The 18,622-nt window shown below is 46.5% G+C and overlaps 1 protein-coding gene across 1 annotated transcript in view; it reads right to left on the bottom strand.

Annotated features, from left to right (window-relative positions):
• Sybu (syntabulin) overlaps window positions 1-18,622 on the bottom strand; it is a 112,436-nt gene that overhangs the window by 56,274 nt on the left and 37,540 nt on the right. The window contains exons 4-5 of the mRNA XM_027431435.2: window positions 14,692-14,778; window positions 12,556-12,766 (exon numbers count right to left, since the gene is read on the bottom strand). Coding sequence (XP_027287236.2) covers window positions 12,556-12,766; window positions 14,692-14,778 — 298 coding nt within the window. The remainder of the gene's footprint in view (window positions 1-12,555; window positions 12,767-14,691; window positions 14,779-18,622) is intronic.

Below are 18,622 nucleotides of genomic sequence, written 5' to 3'. Positions count from 1 at the left end.
TTAATACAGTTCCTCATGCTGTGGTGACCCCAGCCATAAAACTATTTTTTGTTGCTACTTTATAACTGTAGTTTTGCTACTGGTGTCCATCGGAATGTAAATATTTGATACGCAGATGTGGCCTTAGGTGACCCCCGTGGAAGGGTCCTTTGACCCCCAAAGAGGTCACGACCCACAGTTTGAGAACTGGTGTTGCTTTAGGTAGGAACACATACATCCTTCTGAATTTCCCTCTCTTTTTAGCAATGTGAATTTATTTACAGTTTCGAGCTCCTAACTTTTTCAAGGCTCAAGATTTTCGGATTTCTTTAAATAAAAATAGATGGAAGTGTGTGGGAAGAGGGAAAGCCTGGGCGAATGGAAGGGAAGGAGAGAGAGAGAGAGAAAAAAAACCCAGGAAGCCAGTTCTCAATTCAGTATTAAGAAAGTGCCAAAGCTTTCTGGGGCTGCCTGGGTCATAGTAAACCAGGCTGTAGCAATCATCTTTCCCCCTTCCGTCTGGTTCTTCTCCTATCACAGATCTAAAGACAGCGCTGAACAAACTAAAACAAAGCAGAAAACAGAGGAGGAAAAACTAGAATGCCCATTGTCTACGTCATCACTGGCAATATTTGAGACTTGTTTGTGGAAATAAAGAATTGTTCCAGGTAGTAATTTTTTGTTAAAGATTTGTTTGTAGCCGGGCGGTGGTGGTGCAGGCCTTTAATCCCAGCACTCGGGAGCCAGAGGCAGGAGGATCTCTGTGAGTTCGAGGCCAGCCTGGCCTCCAGAGCGAGTGCCAGGACAGGCTCCAAAGCTACACAGAGAAACCCTGTTTGGAAAAAAATCAAAACAAAATAAAACAAAAGGGTTGTTTTTATTTTATTTTTAATTATGTGTATATGTGTGTGCCTGCATATGAGTGCAGGTATCTGCAGAGGCCAGAGGTGCGAATCCCCTGGACCTGGAGCTACAGATGGGAATGAGCTATCTGATGTAGGGGTGTCTGGGATCCAGCACAGGGCCTCTGCAAGAGCAGCAAGTGCTCTTAACCGGAGCCATCTTCCCAACCCTAATATATGCCTGTATTGGGGGTGCTAGGGATGGAGACTAGAAGTTAAAACAAATGAACTACACAACCAGCTAACCTTAAAAACAAATGGAGGAAAGGGAAAGAAGAAAATGTTCCCAAGTAGTCTAATTCCTGTGACAATCATAAAGCAAAACTCAGAATTCTGAAAGTTAGCTTCAGAGACGAAATGTCCATCTATGGAAGAATGGTTTAGACAAAAGGTGTTCCTTTGCAGGCTACTGTGTCACCACACAGTGACGTGAACGAAAGGCGTTCCTGTGTGTTGACAAGCAAGGGCAGGTGTGGGTATTGGCCAGAGTGCACCTGGCCCTGCTGGTATTGTCACGGCTCTGGTTTAGCCTCTCCCATAACATGAGCTTTCTACGTATTTACCCAGTGGATGAGCACAGCTTGGCAAGAAGCAAGACAAAGCCAATTTTAGAGATGAAACCATATCTACTCTGACAGATGCCCTTCCATACTTCATAAGGAACAGTTTTTCAGTTTTCAATTCAGTTATAGAACACCTTTTCACCAAACTGAGAACCCTCCTCCCCCATACATCAGAGAGGACATAGAAGGAAATCTTAGGATCCAAAGGGCCTCTAGAATTCTCAGAGTTGGGCTAGTGTTTCACAGGAGCACAGCACTCACACAGGCAACCACACAGAAGACAGATGCAATCAGTTATTGAAGAGGAGGGACCCAGGAAACCCACAGGGGCATGGCAAAGGGAAGGAGGTGGGCTCTGCTGTGTGTTGGAGCAGATTGGGAGTACAGCATGGGCTTTAGGATGAGTTCAGGCATCCACTGCCAAGTGCTTTGGGTTCTCTGTAAGGCCAACCCTAGTATCCACAGCAACCACCGCACAGAGATGCCCAGGCAAGGCTGCTGGTCTACCAGTGCTTGAAGACTACCTAGCCAGAGGCTCTTTCCTCTTGTAGAGAGGAGTTGAGTTGCACCTTCAAAGCAGGACATGGACCATGGAAGCTTTGGGGCAGCCACTTTGCCCCCACATCAGTAAAGTCGCCATAGACAGAAATGAACCTAGAAGCTCTGTCTACTTGACCTTCCTTGTGTCTCCAATCGGCCATCTGGGAGATAGTACTTTCTGAGAATAAAACCACCTGAGTGGTGCCTGCTTCTGCTTCCATCAGCTACTGGATGAAGGCTCTAGGAATGGCAACCAAGTCATCAATCTCATTATTGGGGAAGGACATCAAAGGCAACCTCTCCACCACTGCCTGAATTCTTAGTTGGGGTCATCCCTGTGGATCCCTAAACACTTCTCCAGTGCCAGACCTCTCTCTAAGCCCACCCACAGGTAAACACTGAGCCATAATCCTGGGATCCAGTTGTAGAGAGGGAGGAGGGGTGAGCAAGGAAGCCACAGAAACGGTTGATCTGACCTAGTGAGAACACAGAGACCCTAGCTGTAAAGCTGAGGAACCCACATTGGACTGACATTGGCTTGCCCTCTGAATGTGGGGGCCAGCTAGGAGGCCTGGGCAGTCTCTGGGAACTCTACCAATGGAGCCAGTGTTTATCTCTAGAGCACAAATGGACTTTGGGAGCCCATTCCCTACTGAGGGATACTATTGCAGCCCAGATACACGGAGGAGGGCCTAGGCCCTCCCCCAAATGATGTGAGGGACTTTGATGGCCCCTGCATGGAGGGCCTCACTATGCTTGGGGAGTGGATTGGGGTGGGTTGTGGGGGTTTGTGGGAAGCATGGGAGGATGAGAGGGCAAGGGAATGGAAGGATTGATATGTAAAAGAAGATTGTTTCTAAAATAAAAAATTACACACACGCACACCCCTGAGTGTGAAGAAGGGTGGTGGCTGGCGTCAAGTCATCCTGGGACATACAGTGCTGAACTCTGGCTTGTACTCTGAGATGTTGGGTTTGCTCTGGGTTGGGGGGGTGCGACTGAGCAGGGAGGGCAGTGTTCCTCAGTCCCCTCCACATACCGAGCTCTTAAAAGACTCTGGACTTGTACATGCACTGGTTTCTTCTTCATGCTACTCTCTGCTTCTCAAACTCTCACATAGCATCAAACCTTTAGACGCCAACTCTTGAAGGGAGCGTTTTCTGAATGTCTCTATCTACCAGCCACCCGCGGCACTGCGAGCCTAACTTCGCTGTGGAGCTTAATTCTTTTGCTACTTGGAGACACCGGACTCCCCAACACTGGAATGTTGCCTTAAGCGGACAGAAACATTAATGCGGACACCGAGTTTTCCTCTGAGCACGAGTAGAGTGGGTCCCCTTTCTCAATAGACCTTCTTAAAAGGGCGACAATCCTTCCCTTGTCAAGTGATGCCATAGCACATGCAGGGTTATAAGGAGTTGTGGAATTCAACAGAGGAACGACACTGGAAAATAGCCTAGGCTCTGAATTGCACCCTATGCCTTCCCTCTCTAGTCTCAGCATACCTTTTCCAAACAGCCTGGGTCCAGAAGTATGTTATGTTTTGAATTTTCTCTGGATTTTGGAGTATGTGTGTCAACAATTGGAAGGTTCACATTTTGGAGCACTTCAGAGTTTGGTTAGGAATAGCTCTCCAGCAATATACCTATACCCATATCCAGCCTTCTGTAGATCACTATTTTTAGTATCCCTCCCTCTCCCATTAGTGTCTAAAACCTTTATCAAGTACTTATGGCCTGATAGTGACCCGATATTTATTATGTTTCATTTGCTTCCGCCCCAGTGAAGCTCTGGGGAAACTGTCGGAACTTTATGTACCACTCCTATCTCAGGACACAGGCGCCAGCCTCCTGTGGTTTGGGTTGGGCTTCCCAAAAATTTTCTACAATCTTTTGTGCATGATCATTGATATCTGCTCCTGGCTGACTATGGCATCACTGACATGTACTCCTGGAGAGCTTTTGAATGCAGCTTTTCCTTTAAGTTTTATTTTTCATTATCTGGAGATATTTTCTGTACATGAGGATATCCAAGATGGTGCTGGGTCCCCTGGAGCTAGTTACAGGCCATTCCGAGCTGCCTGATGTGGGTTCTAGAACCTGAGCTGGGGTTCTCTGCGAGCGCTGTACTTGCTCTTGACCAGCGAGCCACCTCTCTGGCCACAGTTCACCTTTTTCTAATCTAGCTGTGGCACCTGAGGCTGCTGGGCCCTTTCTCCAGAATCTCTCCTTCCTGTGGACTCACAGACACCATTGCTCCGGGTCCTTCTCTCTGAATGTCCAGAGTTGGGGGTGGGGGTGGTGTCTTGGGTTTCCTTCTCTTCCTGGTTCCCCTGACGGCATTCCACTCATGGTCCCCCTCTAAAGTTCTTCTCCATTAACTACAGCTGTTGCTATCTTCAAACTGTCTTAAAGGGTTATATGCTTTTTCCCCCTTAAAGGCAATAAAGGCTAACTGAACAATTGACTTCTTCCTTTTCCCCAATCCTGCTATTCCATTGTGTTCACTTAGTAGAAATCAGGATAGGATCTCCAAGACCTACTTATTGTGGTTCCAAAGTTCACACCTATCATTTGAATCATCATTGCTTGTACTGCTTCGGTGACCGTTGAGCCAGCCAAGTTCTTCACCATTATCTCAGGCCCCTACATTCACTACCCAGCACAGAAACAGAGAGAGCTGCCTAAATGAGAAACCTGGCCACAATCCCTCCCTGCTCAAAACCCTTCATTGGTTTTGTAAGATATTTGAGAACTGCAAAATAGCAGCCCAGGAGCCCTTGACACATGTTCGCTGGCCCACAGAGTTAATGACAAAGCTGTATTGTTTCGATTCTGAATGCCTGGGGAGGTATCGCACATACCATCCAGTTTAAAGTCCCTCCAGAAACACTCTTCCATTGCTGGTGGGAGTGCAAATTTGTACAGCTGCTGTGGAAATCAATATGGCAATTTCTCAGAAAATTAGGGATCAACCTACCCCAAAGACCCTTTATTACCACTTTTGGGGCATATACTCAAAGGAGGCACATTCACACCACAAGGACATTTGCTCAGCTATGTTCCTAGCAACATTATTTGTAATAGCCAAATCTTGGAAACAACCTAGATGCCCCTCAAATGAAGAATGGATAAAGAAAATATGGTACATTTACAATAAGGAATACTACTCAATGGTAAGAAACAATAGCATCCTACAATTTGCAGGCAAATGGACCGAACAGAAAAAACCCATCCTTAGTGAGGTAACCCAGACCCAGAAAGACAGTATGTATTCACTCATAAGTGGATATTAGACATAAAGCAAAGGATAACCAGCCTATGATCCATAACCTCAGAGAAGTAGAACCTTCTTCCAGAAAGAGATGGAAGCAGTTGCAGAAATCCACAACTAACCAATGGGCCAAGCTCCTGGAGTACAATCTAAGTGGGGGAGGAGTGATAATATGAACAAAGGAGTCAAGACCATGATGGGGAAACCCACAGGATCAGCTGACCCGAGCTAGTGAGAGATCAGTGACTCAGGTCTGACAAATGGGGAAACTGCATGAGACCAAACCAGACTCCCTTAATATAGGTGACAATGGTGTGACTGGGACAATATATGAGGCCACTGGTAGTGGGTCCAAGATCTGACTCTAATGCACAAACTGACTTAGTGGAGCCCATTCTATACGGAGAGATACCTTGCCCAGCCTAGACACAGGGGTGTGGGGTGGAGAGGGGCCTTGGTCCTGCCTCAAGGAGATGATGGGACAGACTTAGTAGACTTCCTAGGGGAGGCCTCACCCTTTCTGAGGAGCAGACGGGAGTTGGGGAGGGAGGATTGAGAAGAGGGAGGGGGAACTTGGATTGGAAAGAAACAAATACATTAATAAAAAAGTAAAGTCTTTCATCAGTCTACGTCATTCATCTGATTCCTGTACGGATGCTTAATCTCACACATCAGGTGTTTTTCAGGGAACACCAGCGCTTCCCAATCTAGTCAAAGCTGCTCCTACCTCATTTCATGCTTTTAGTCAAGTCTGCTGACGCCAAAGTTCATGTTTCTTCAGCACGCCATGCTAACAAATGTTGCTTCCTTGGAAATGTGGGCTTAGGAAAGGTGAGAGGTCAAAGTTAACAGGAAGTAGAGGGACAAGCTCAGGGTGACTGTGTATGGATACAGGCAAAAGGGGCAAGGACATTAAATGAGCAAGTAAAAGGGACAGCATGGGGACCATGTCACAGAGGTGCGAGCCTATAATTTAGGCATCTGAATTAAGGCAACAAAATGGTCTTTCCAATTCCCGTGCTTCATTCGTCCTGGTTGTCTTAGCCCAACTCCTTGTCCTCAGCAAGCATCTATAAATGCTAACTGGATAGATATGTGTTGTCAGGGACCTTTGAAGTGATGGTTGCCCTGCTACATTCAGCCATCGGTTTCTCCTCCTTTTCTTCTTTCAGTCCAGCCTCGTGATAGGTGTGCCCCATACACTCCCTTGGCATCTGCTACAAGCCGTTCTTACCTCAGAGAAAGACGACGAGGGAATAAAGAGGGTAGGTACAGACGGGCAATCCAGAGAGTGGATTACATAGGACAACGAAGGAAGAAAGCCTTTCTTTCCCCCCCCTTTACTTGTTTACAGTTTGGGCACAAATTAAACCCATTATAGAAATGCGAGTGCTATTATCGCTAAGACTAAGTATGTAAGGTGTTTGTCTATACAAAGTCAGAAACTGTAATATGGGGGAGATATCAAAGCATTTCTTTTGCTGCATAGCCAGTGGCTACCGGCTCCACCATAAGCTCGGGGAGCCTGAGACTGCAGCATGCTTGAGAATAATGGGCTAAGCCAGTGAACTGGAGATTCTCAAGCTCTCCAAGTCTAGGATGAGAGTCTCAGGAAGGAGCCCCAAAGTGCGCATCTTAAACACGTAAAGTCCTCCTGGGGATTTCAAAGCAGACAGCACAGTATGAAAGGTTCAGGCATTAACGCTGACCTGCTTGTACCTCTGTAAGAGACAGACCCTGCCCACCTGACAACCCGTGGGGCATGCACAGTGACCTGACACATCTAACACCCCACCTTTTTAATAATAAGCAAAAGAGGGAATGAAAGGTTCAGGCATTATGCTGGCCTGCCCCTGTTACCTGGCAGAGTCCACTCAGGCAGTACCCTGGTCAGCCCAGGGTTCCATGGGAACGAAGTCTGCATGCAGGTGTAAAGGACCCCTTTAAAAAACAACAGACCCCCGCCCACTTTTGCTCCTCTTCTCTCTATTCTCCTACTCTAACCTTTGCTCTCTCTTGCCCCCTCTCTTCTCTTACTCTCTTTGCTTGTTCTCTCACGCTCCCCACCCCCTTTGATAAGCCCCATGGTTAATGTGTCTCCTGGTTCATGTTCCATAGCGCAAACCTCTAAGCAAGATCCTAACAGTCATCATGATGAGAGCTTTAGGATGTACAGGTTCTTGGGGCCGGGCACGGTCTTCCACCCTCAGATGTAGCTCCGTTCCTTCAGTATGACCCCATTTCTAAGGATTTTAAAAAACTGAATGGGAAAAGTTTGTTCTCATCCTTCTCTGTTTACAGTAAGAAATACTTCCTATAAGCCGAACACTAATAACCCAGCCCACTAGGTATATGCTCATGTGGCCAAAGAAGCTACATACTTGGAATATGTGTCATGCCATAGTGTCTAGGCCCCCAGACTCATTCCCGTGACATTCGGTTCTTTAGGGCCATTGTCTGTCAGTTGCCAGCAGGTTGGCAGTCATTCAGCAGTGGTGTAATTTGGGTCTGCAGCTGATGTCACTTGAATGTCCAAAGAATCATTCTATCCAGATGCCGACTTCCCCCGAGCCAGACAAAAGCTAAGCACAACTATTTCTGCTTGGCAAGGCCTGGCAAATTTCGGAAGGCCGGGCCATGCATCTCAGCGGTGGTAAGCAGGTTATAATTTGCCTTAATTGTTCTGCCAACAAACAGCAGCCATGATTACCTCGAGGTCAGCGCCAGTCCAAGATCTCACCCAAGCCACCGTCAAAGCTCAAATACTTTCTGAGATTACATGGCAGAGAAAGTCTGAATCTGACTCTTTGGCATATGCTTTCGTAAACTTGTCCATGTATCTCATGGCCACAAGCACATCAGAAACATGAAGATAATTCTGAGAAATTATTGGCCTCCCATAAAACAACCAGTGTTCTCTAGACATAATCTGTTCCACCTGCCATGTTTACAAGGCACCCCATGGAGAACTAGCTTAAAACCCAGCAGCCCATCTGCCTCCAGTTCTAAGGGGGTAATTATGGCCTCAACTAAGCAAGGAGGAAAGTACAGCAGGGTGCCAGCTATGGCAGGTGACTGATGGCTGTGCCTTACACTTACCTAAGGCACAGCCAGGGTCATGAGAAAATGACAAATAAGTCCATTAACAACAAAAAAACCCCAATCCTCCACCAAAAACCAAAACCAAAACCAGAAGAGGCCATGAATTTCAAAGAGCAATGAGGGTTATATGTGGGGGATTATAGGGAGGAAAGAGAAGGGGTAAATGATGATATTGTAATCTCAAAAATGAGAAAAGATTTGAAAATTAAAATAAATAAATAAAAGCAGCCCATCCCCCAAAGGAAAAAAAAAAAGAATAGAAGTCCTGATTCAGTGAGCTACAAGCAAAACACAAACTGCCATTGTGGTCTCTACCACTTCTTATGGGCATATGAGATACTACGAAGATGACCTGAGCAGAGAGATGGTGATGCTATGCCAAAATCCTGTTCCAGATGAAACAAAACCCTGGCTTGAATAGGATACAGTACACGGAAGCAGGTGTTCTATTCCCACTAACAATATTAATTGTACTTCTTGTGTATTAATTACATAAGGCTAAGAGTCCACAAATATTCTATTTGCAGTATACAAAATAAGGCCTGGCCTGAGCCATCTCCAACTGGAGTCAACACCTAGGGTTGCAAACCGTTCCAAAGGGTCTACTTCAGTGCTAGCATGAGGCCCACTGATGAAAACCCTCGTTCACGTGCTGGTAAAAAAATGCAAAGCACATGCTCATCTTCAGAAACTCCGCCCACAAGCAGCCAACCCAGAGTCAAAGCTCTTTGGGGGACACACCCCAAATGATTGGCCAAAGGTCACACACAATCCCTCCCCTCCAAAAAGAGATAGACACAATCCACAAATTAGCATATTCTTACCCCGTCATTAAAACGCTCCTTTGCCATAGCTCCCCTGGGAGGAAAGAAGGGGGCAGTGGAGTTGAAGAGGGAAAAGAGACCCTAGCTAAAGGGAGCAGGTCACTTTGGAAATGCTGTCAGACTTTTACTTTCACTGATCAACAAAATTAGTAGAGAAACATGGTGTGGGCAGAGAGGAAACTGTAAGAGTTCCCCTCTGCTTTGCCGAAGTCTAAGAACCACCTACTATGAAATTTTTATATAAATGATAGGGATTCCAGTCTATCCAAATAACAGATCATCTTTTATATTAAGTAACTTCAGCTGTGTATAAACCTGTTATCCTCTAATTTTATTTTATTTCAAATTTGCGTATTCTCAAACAGATAGTGTTCTTTGCAATTAATGCTTTTGATAGCACATTTGGGACAAAGAAAATGTAATCGTCAAATTAAATCTCGGAAAGGACCTTTGAGTAACGCCTTCCTCTATATTTTCAGTTTCAAATTTTAGGATTTCATTAACTCCCCATGGTCCCTTCCCAACACTGAATGTAAGAACTCATAACGAACATACACTAGTGTTGAGTGGTTCCTATCTGGCTGGAAGCTGGTGACTGGCCACTGTGAGTATGCCAGCTTCATTCTAGCAGATAATGGCATTTTTTAAACTTGGGTCAACATTTGTGCTTTGTTGTCTGATGTAACTGCTGTGGCTAGGCAGTATACAGAATTCCGGACTAGGCAGAATTCTGGCCTCAGTATCCCAGTGTCTGGGTTAAAAAAAATCAGCCATTCCCGCCGCTGGCTGGACATGTTTTACATTCTCTACCCCACTGCCTTCAGCTTTAGTGTTCCCCATAGAACCGAACCCATTTATTTCCCACCTGCCTCCTGACCTCCTAAAGCATTATTAACATGCCCCCAAAGACCTTGCTGCTGTTGGATTTCAGTCGGTGCAACATTCAAAAGCCTTTGTACACCTCATCAGTGCTCTGCAGGAAAGGGACGTAAGGCAGGGGAAGGCATCAGACCCAAACCTTGGGGATTTGCCAGTACAGGAAGCTGGGAAATAAGGGAAGGGCTTGAAGTAGAAGGAACCCTATCTGGAGATGAGACCCAAGGCTGCTACGGGTGGAAAGCCTGGTTTGTGGACACTCGTAATTACGTGTGTCTGCCACTCAATTCTCAGCTAGTTAATGGCAGAAGGATCAATATCTCTTTTTGATTTTCATGTCTGCCATTATGGTCTTCATGAGAGACTGGTCTTCAGGGAAGGAGGGATGATTCCGGAAATGGGTCTAGAGAGACAGACTCATAAGCAAATGTACAGCTGCACTGGTTTGCCTTTGTGTTTTGCAAAATGCAGACGTTCCCTTTCCTGTTGTTTTGACTAATTGTCTTCTGACAAACACTCACCTTGAAGTCAGTCCCAGAGAGTACTAGGATGTGAAAAAGCTATTAGCAGGAATAAGTTTGGAGGCCAGTTTATACACTCTCATCCACTCTCACGAGAGTGAGCTCTGAATTCTACAACGGTGTTAAAGCAAACAACCATGATGGGTCTACCAGCTTTACAGTCATCTTCGAAGGTCTTAGGAGGGCAGTACATAGCCATGAGTGAAGTCTCCTTTGAACTAGATTTGCTCGTTCAAATGGAAAGGAAGTTCACATTTCAGAATGTGACACTGTGATAGATTTGCTTTAGAATGAAGGGTCACAGAGAACAACTTTTAAACAGTAGATGGCTACATTCCTCAAATATAACATAGCTACAAAACAGGATCATTTTGTGAAGGAACGCCATAAGGCCAAAGTTGCATTCATCCAGACGCTTGGAAAGTGCGATTTCTCTTTAAAGTATGGTGGAATGCTGCACCCTGAGAAGTTAGAGCATCAGTCATAGCATCCAGATCCACTCACCCTTCTCACACAAGCTCTTTTACTAAGTTTGAAAACCTTAGGCTAGCCGGGTGGTGGTGGCGCACGCCTTTAATCCCAGCACTGGAGGGAGGGGGGGCAGAGGCAGGCAGATCTCTGTGAGTTCAGACGAGCCTAGTCTACAAGAGCTAGTTCCTGGACAGTCTCCAAAGCTACAGAGAAACCCTGTCTCAAAAAAAAAAAAAAAAGAGAAAGAAAAAAAGAAAAGAAAACCTTGGGCTTTACGAAACATCCTTTATCGTTATAAGATAGCCAGTGCTTTAAATTTTACCCAAAGTCCTAATATTTCCTTAGGAAAGACCCATGTCTTTTTAAGACACATGCTTCAGAACCACAGGGGCTGACCATTGGAGCAAGCATCTTGTGAGGATATGAAGAGATCTGTGTCCACAAGGGATGCTTGTGACTTTAAAAACCACCATCACAAATAAATAAATAAATAAATAAATAAATAAATAAATCCAACCCAAACCCCTTCTTCCTTATGTCCTGAAGAGACAGCCGTAGTTCATGGCGTTAGAGCCATCAGAAATTAAAGCTCTTTGTAAGCCAGCCTCTTCACTAGGGATACTAGGTGAGCAGTCTCCCTGAACCTTGCTGTAACTCCATCCATAGCACAAATAACCCGAATCCAAAATTCTATAAAATGTGCAAATTTTTGAGTGCTGACACAAGGCCATCAGCCATGGTAGAAAAGAAATGCATGCCTAAGTTCATGTAACAGATTACATATAAAAGATAGGCACATTCAACAAATATCTGGGTTGTGTATATGAAGTATGTATGAAACAGTGATGAATTCTGTGTTCACATTTTGCTCCTATTTCCAAACCCACCCCCCCCCCTGCAAATAGTCCAAAATTCTGAGAACTCAAACAGCAAATGTTTCTGCTAAGGAACCTTCAACCAGTATTTATTGTCCCATTGTATTGCTGCAGCAACTAAGGTTTATCATGCTTAAGCAACTTGATCAAGATCACACAGCGTCTAAGTGGTAGATTTGGATTCCAGCCCTCCCTGGGAATCAGGTCTGGCTGGTAATAAGCCCATGTTTTTACCCACTACACTACATGGCCAGGCCTGCAGCACAGTCCTCCCTGGCCTTAGCTTCATTTGTTAGAAGTTATTTTCTTTGGAGTATTTCATAATCAAGAGCACACAGAACTATAGAGATTGCTAGTGTAAAACCCAAACTAACATACTTTTTAGATTTCATAAAAGAACACGCTTTGAAGTTATAAGAAGAAGTTGAATTCTACATTCCAAATTCTAAGAAATTGAACCGGGCTGAACCAGAGGAAACTGCTGTGTTGCCAGCTTACAAGAGCCCTCTAGAGAGGGTCAGTGCGCATGGATGGTGGGTGGAGAAGCCTGGTTCTAGCTCTCAGGACTCAGCCACAACCCACCTGCTGGCCACATCTTCCCCCCAGGGTGGCCCACACTGTCACCATACCTGAGCAGAAGCTGTTACTGCTGACAGTCCTTGCTGAGCGCCCTGAGCTGCTGGGGTTGAACTCTCGGCTTTCCTCCTCTGAAAAGGGTGACTCGGAGGCTGGGGAAACCTTGCTCTGCGGCTGCTGCTGAAGCAGATTGGGCCGAAGAATCAAGCGTGGGATCCGGCTCCTGGAAACCTCCTTCTCCTGGTGCTGCACCCTCTGCTCCTTCTCCAGATTGGAGAGCCAAAAGAAAACAATCATTTTTCTCCCTGCTCCCGCAAGGCTCCGTTTCTGAGAGGTCAGATTTCTAAACACCCAACCCTCCCAGGACAGTCAAGCTGTCTGTACCCCAGTTGCTGAACTGCTGAGCTCCCCAACTCTTGTCCTTTGATCCTATAAATAGCACAAGTGCAAGTCTACAAGACACACACACACACACACACACACACACACACAGAGAGAGAGAGAGACTGCCCATCAGCCTAACTGCTACCTCACACGTCTAAGCCATAGTAACTGTCTTACCCTCTCATCCTGTCTTTTCTCTATCACATTTGAGCCTGAGGATCTCAAGGGTTATTTGTCACAGTGCACCCCAGCTTTTTTGTGTTTTCCTTAAATTCTTGTGTTATTCCCAAATTAGCTGACAATTTCACTTTTTTTTTTGTCTCCTCACAAACTAGATAATGGATCATATACACTTATCTTTTGACTCCCTCCTCTTCCGGGCAGGGTCTTAATTATTCATTAATATCCTGGCACACAAGGCTTGCTGCCAACAGAAAAGCAAACACATCCAATACCCAGGAAAATGGCTCCACCTTCTACATCATATCTAGCTTTTGTTTTTTTCCAAAAGGACAACCACGAGAAGAAAATCTTCTCTATTGAAAGAAAAAATGCATTTCTAAAACCTTGCCATGCTTTGGTTTAAAAAAAATGAGTAAGAAGTATATTTTGACAATGTTTTCACTTTAAAAGTCCCATTTCTTAATAGCCAAGATGGCTCATTAGGTAAAGGCACTTAGCCAAGGCAGCCCACCTGAGTCTGATTGCTGGGACCCACCTGGTAGGAGAAAAGGACTTGTGCAAGTTTTTTTTTTTTTCTTTTTTCTGACTTCCACATGCTCTGTGGAACCCACAACTGCCTCTCCACACCAATAAATACAAGTAATTAAAAGGAAGTTCTGTCTTCACCATTAGCTCCTTTAATAGATATTTATACCCCAATCTTCAACACAGACACTTATTCAAGTTCATCTGAACAGATAGGGAAACTGAGGCTGAAAGAGAAGAAGGATATATATATATATTCTAGAAGACAAAACTTCAGACCAGTGCTTTCAGGGTCACCAGTACTACTCCCTCTTGTTAAACTGGATTCCCTGGGAAGAGCTTTTTTTTTTTTTTTTTTTTTTTTTTTTTTTTTTTTTTTTCTTTTCTGAAAAATTCCACAGCTTTTTCCAACCTCTGTAACTGAAAGAGGTCTTTGGCTTGAGTAGCAAACGCCACTTCCCAACATGACCTCCTGCTTGTTTCCCAAGCTTACCAGGAGGGGTCAAGGCCAAATCGCACACCTCTGAGAGGTTCCCCCCAGGGAAAAACCCCTGCAGCCCGGAACCTGGCTCAGGCATCCATGCCGTCCTGCAAGCCACACCCAGACTCCGGATGCGTCCAGCCCATCAGTCACCCAGCAGGTATCCCACGCCAGCCACTCTGCTTGGCACACTGCAGATTCTTGAGCTGGGTCACTGTCACGCTGCAGTCCTTATTTCTCAGTCACGAGTACACCCAATTCCTTTTGCATAACACACACACACACACACACACACACACACACACACACACACACACACACACAGAGGCAAACACATGACACCAACTAAAAGCTTCACCCCAAGTCACAGCTCCGGGAGCCCGGATTAACCCTCTAAAGTCAATCTTTTAAATCCTCATAGTAATCCCCCATCTGCCGCACCCCATCACCATCCGATGACCCCCCCCGGCTGCCCCTGCAGTCCCCAGAACCTAGTCGCCCTCATCTCTTGGACTCTCAACACCAGGGTCCGTGTCTCACCTGGCTCTCTACTAGGTAGGCTGTGCCGAAGCACCCTGGGACCCTGTCACCATGCTCGCACCCAGGGTCCCCTTACCTTGCTCTCTCGGAGGGGCCCCATGTCGCCGCTGCCTGCTGGCACCCCGCGCCGCCGCCGCCGCCGCCGCCTTCCAGGAGGAGGCACCTGTGAGCACCGAGCAGAGGACGAGACTGTGCTGAGCCCGGGGCTGCGTGCGGTGGCAGCAGCGGGTCCGCCGCGTCCCCGCCAGCGGTGGCGCTCGCACGGCTCCCAGGGCTCGCCCGCCGCCCCGCCCACCCCCCCGCAGGACACGTGGTGCCGCCGCTCGGGAGGCGTCTCCCGGTCACAGCCTTCACCTGCAGCCCGGAGCAGCTGCCCGGCATCTCCGATCGCCGCACCCACCGGGTCGCCAGCCACGTCCCGTGCCCCGCGCCCCGCGCCCCGCGCCCCGCCCCTTCCAAGCCCAGCCCGACCCACTGCGGGCAGGCTGAGGCTTATTCGCGGCATCCCCAGCCCAGATGTGACCCCCATCCTCTTTGGCACCTGATCCGGGATGGGCAGGGGTTGCCAGTGGGATGGAGGAGGTGAGAAAAGCTGCGACATCAGATGGCCAAGATGGAGAAAGAGGGAAAGTCACCCTCCCCACACGCTGTCCCTCCGTGACCTCTAGGTCTTAAGTCAACGTAGGATTCTCTACCGGGGCCTCGCCCGAGGGAGACGGGGCGGGTCCCCTGGTCCCAAAACCCAGGCAAGCCAATGCTGCAGGATTGACACAGCATCTGGCTTGCAGGACTTTCTTCCAAGGCTGCGGTTCTCCTTGGAGGCACTTGCGTCAGAAGGGCTTAAGGTGGCAGCGAAACACAACCAACAGCAGGAAGCAGGAGCCCAGCGTCCCCACACACAGGCTTTTAACCGAGCACAGGGCCCCATCTCCAGCTCTGCAACTGCTCCCGGGCTACGCCATGAAGGCCCGGATATGTATGGGCTGTAGAGGGGACAGGACACCTGTACTCAGGGAACCAAGGTGAAGCCAGCACACCAAACACAGACCCTCGAAGCAGAGACCCTTCTCCAAGTTCGTCTTGGTTGACACGAGGGATAATAATGACCACGAGAAGGCAGCTGGGAGGGGTAGAGAAGGAAAACAAAACAGCTGTATCCAACTGACAAAGCAAACCCTTTTAAAGGACCTCTAGACCAGGTCCAGGTGATCCAATATCTGCCCGAGTCTTTTATGTGACAGGCAGAAAAAAAATAAAAAAGAAGCATTTGTGGTGCAGCCAAGTATGTTTAAGAAGCTCAAGGATTCTCCGAGAGCAGAAGAGTTGATAGCCTTGCTATGCTCAGGTCATACCTGGCGGCAGACTTCAGCTTGAAAAAATGACTTACACGCCCTTTACTCAACGTAGAGAATATTCCAGGTATCAACGTGCATGGTGAACGGTCTCCACACCCCAGGGTCCTGTGTGTAAGGGGTGTGACTGTTGGTAACGAAGTTCAACTTCCACCATCTTGTTTACATTCCTCCGACTACCAACTCTGAAACCCAGGAATGCACTTAGGTCGCAGAGACCCCAAGTTGGAGGATTAGTGGAATCAATTTCTTGGCTTCTTAAGACCCCAAGAGACTGCATTTTACAAATCCTTATCCCCTCTCGATCTACTTAACAGAGACATAATCTGGGATTCTCTGGGGGAGAAGAGGTGATTAATTCATCCTTTCTCTACCCGTAAGTGCCTTAACCAGGGACCTCACCAAGCCCAAGAGGATTCATACCATTTATTATATCTAGAATTACATGCCCGGGTTTGTCAATGGTGAGACAGAAATGAACTCTGGACGTCAAGAGTTGCTTCTGTACTCCCTACCGAGAACTGCAGATTGGTTGCAAGGACCTAACGCAGACACTGTCCACAGAGTTGTTCAAATCGGGATCTCAGAGGCAGTTCTGATATCCTCAAACCCTTCCTTTGCTTCCTCCTCTTCTACTGTGACCAGCATCACTATTGACAGTGACAGAAACTCACTTCTGCCTATCCTGGTAACAGGACTTGACTCTGACCCTGCTTGTCCACCATTCATCCTCATTATCTTTCTTCATTTGGGGTCTTAACTGCTCCAAGTTATTTCCATAGAGGGCCAACTGAAGTTGCTCTGCTCACGTCCATAGTCTTTTCTAACCAATTAGTTATTTTTTTCCCCCAAAGCTTTTATTGCTCACAGCCCTCCTTGATTTTACTTGCTTTGAGTATTTTTTTTTTTCTGTTTGTTTTGGTGTTGTTTATTTATTTATTTATTTTGGCAGTGCTGGAGACTTAACGGAGGGCCTGGTGCTTGCTAAAAACACTCAGCCAAGAACAGCTTTGTCCACTGAGCTAATCCTTGACCTCTTTTATGCAAAGCTAAAGTCAAATCTTCCTTCTCCATTAAACTCATTAATGACTCGCTGTTTTCTAGCTGGTAGTATTCAGACCACCTCTCTCACTCCCCATGATGGCACCAGGGCCTCCTTTTCAAGCTCTGGCTGTTGTGTTTGCCTCTCTTTCTCTACAGATGCTCCCTTGCCCTCACAGACCCCCCTCCCAGCCTGCTGCTCTCTCCACATGCAAACGGTTGTTATTCGAATTGTAGTCCTTCAGTTCTCTGGAGGGTTCATGGTGTTTTCCCTCCAGACTTTTGCACACTGCTGGTCCCCCTGTTTACATTGCTTGCACTCTATCCACCCAGTCTCCTCCATTCTGAAAGAGAGTTAAGTTTAATTTTAGAAATCCAGGAAACCTCCTGATCCCTCCAGGCCACCTGTGCTTACCCTAGGAGAGCTGTTCCGATCCTATTTCAGGACTCTCCACTCACTTGTCTTCATCAGAGATAGTAGGCAGTGCCTGGCACAATTCCTCCCCTACAGTGGCATCAATGTATAACTACCAAGTGAATGGATGCTTAAATGAATGGATTCCACAACCCCATGTAGGGCCCACTGGTACAGGACGAAGAACATAGATACAACTTGTGTTTAGCGGATGACTCGGATAAAGCTGCCTCCAATTCGTCTGCATTTAATGATGGGATGTGTGCCTAAAAAAATCCAACATGTGTTCAGTGAAAGCATTTACTGCAGGAGTGCAGGCACCAAGAGGCTGTGCGGGAGCCTTGCTGTCACCATAGCAACCTTACCGAGGGAAAGGCTGGTTTACTCTTCAGATGCCTCTTAGCTCTTACTTTTGAGAGCCGAGCCTGTTTTTCTGCTGTGCTAAAAGGCAAGTTTCACAGATAATCGTATCTGCATTGCCTTTAATTTCATTCAAGTGTTTCTCATGTCATTAGGGGAAATGTAACATTTGGACTATAGCATCAGAAAGATATAATCTAATATTGTTTAAGGCACTCGTCCTCTTTCATCTGCCTATTATCATACACCGTTTTCATTTTATACTTAGATTACTTTATTGTCTTGGTTTGTAATCTTGTGGCGTTTTCTTGAAGAAAACAATGTTTCTTGGGTATTTAGAAAACATTAGTTGCTTGCTATTTTCTAAAGGCTTTAACTCTTAGAGGTTTTAACATAACATACCTGCCCAGACCTGGCAAGAAATATGGGAGATCAGGTGTTATGGATTGGCAGAAAAGCAAAGTCTCTATACTGAACTTCCCAGATCTAGGAATTCTTTACATGAAATCTGTGACTAAATGATCTATAGTTTTAATATGCAGAGCACTTTACATTTTCAGAGCACTCTCACATATTGTCATCCTACACGAGTGTCACAAAAACCCCGTGACATGTAAGTGGCCAACTGCTGAAGTCGCCTGGCGGTTAAAGGACAGGTTTTTATTGACAGAGACCCCCCCACACACACCTTCCACAGATGGAAAACTTCATAGAAAAGACAATACAGATTCACTGCCCAAAAAGAATCATTTGCTCCGTGCAATCTCGACACCTCACACAGTCCTAAGCATCCCCTTTCCCTCACATCTCACCTGCGTTGCTGGGGCTGTGCTGGTCTC

The sequence above is a fragment of the Cricetulus griseus genome, chromosome 10 (genome assembly GCF_003668045.3).
Source record: "Cricetulus griseus strain 17A/GY chromosome 10, alternate assembly CriGri-PICRH-1.0, whole genome shotgun sequence".
NCBI classification, from domain to species: Eukaryota; Metazoa; Chordata; class Mammalia; order Rodentia; family Cricetidae; genus Cricetulus; species Cricetulus griseus.
The sequence above is the reverse complement of the archived record's forward strand: the minus strand, read 5'-3'. Positions and strand labels throughout refer to the sequence as shown.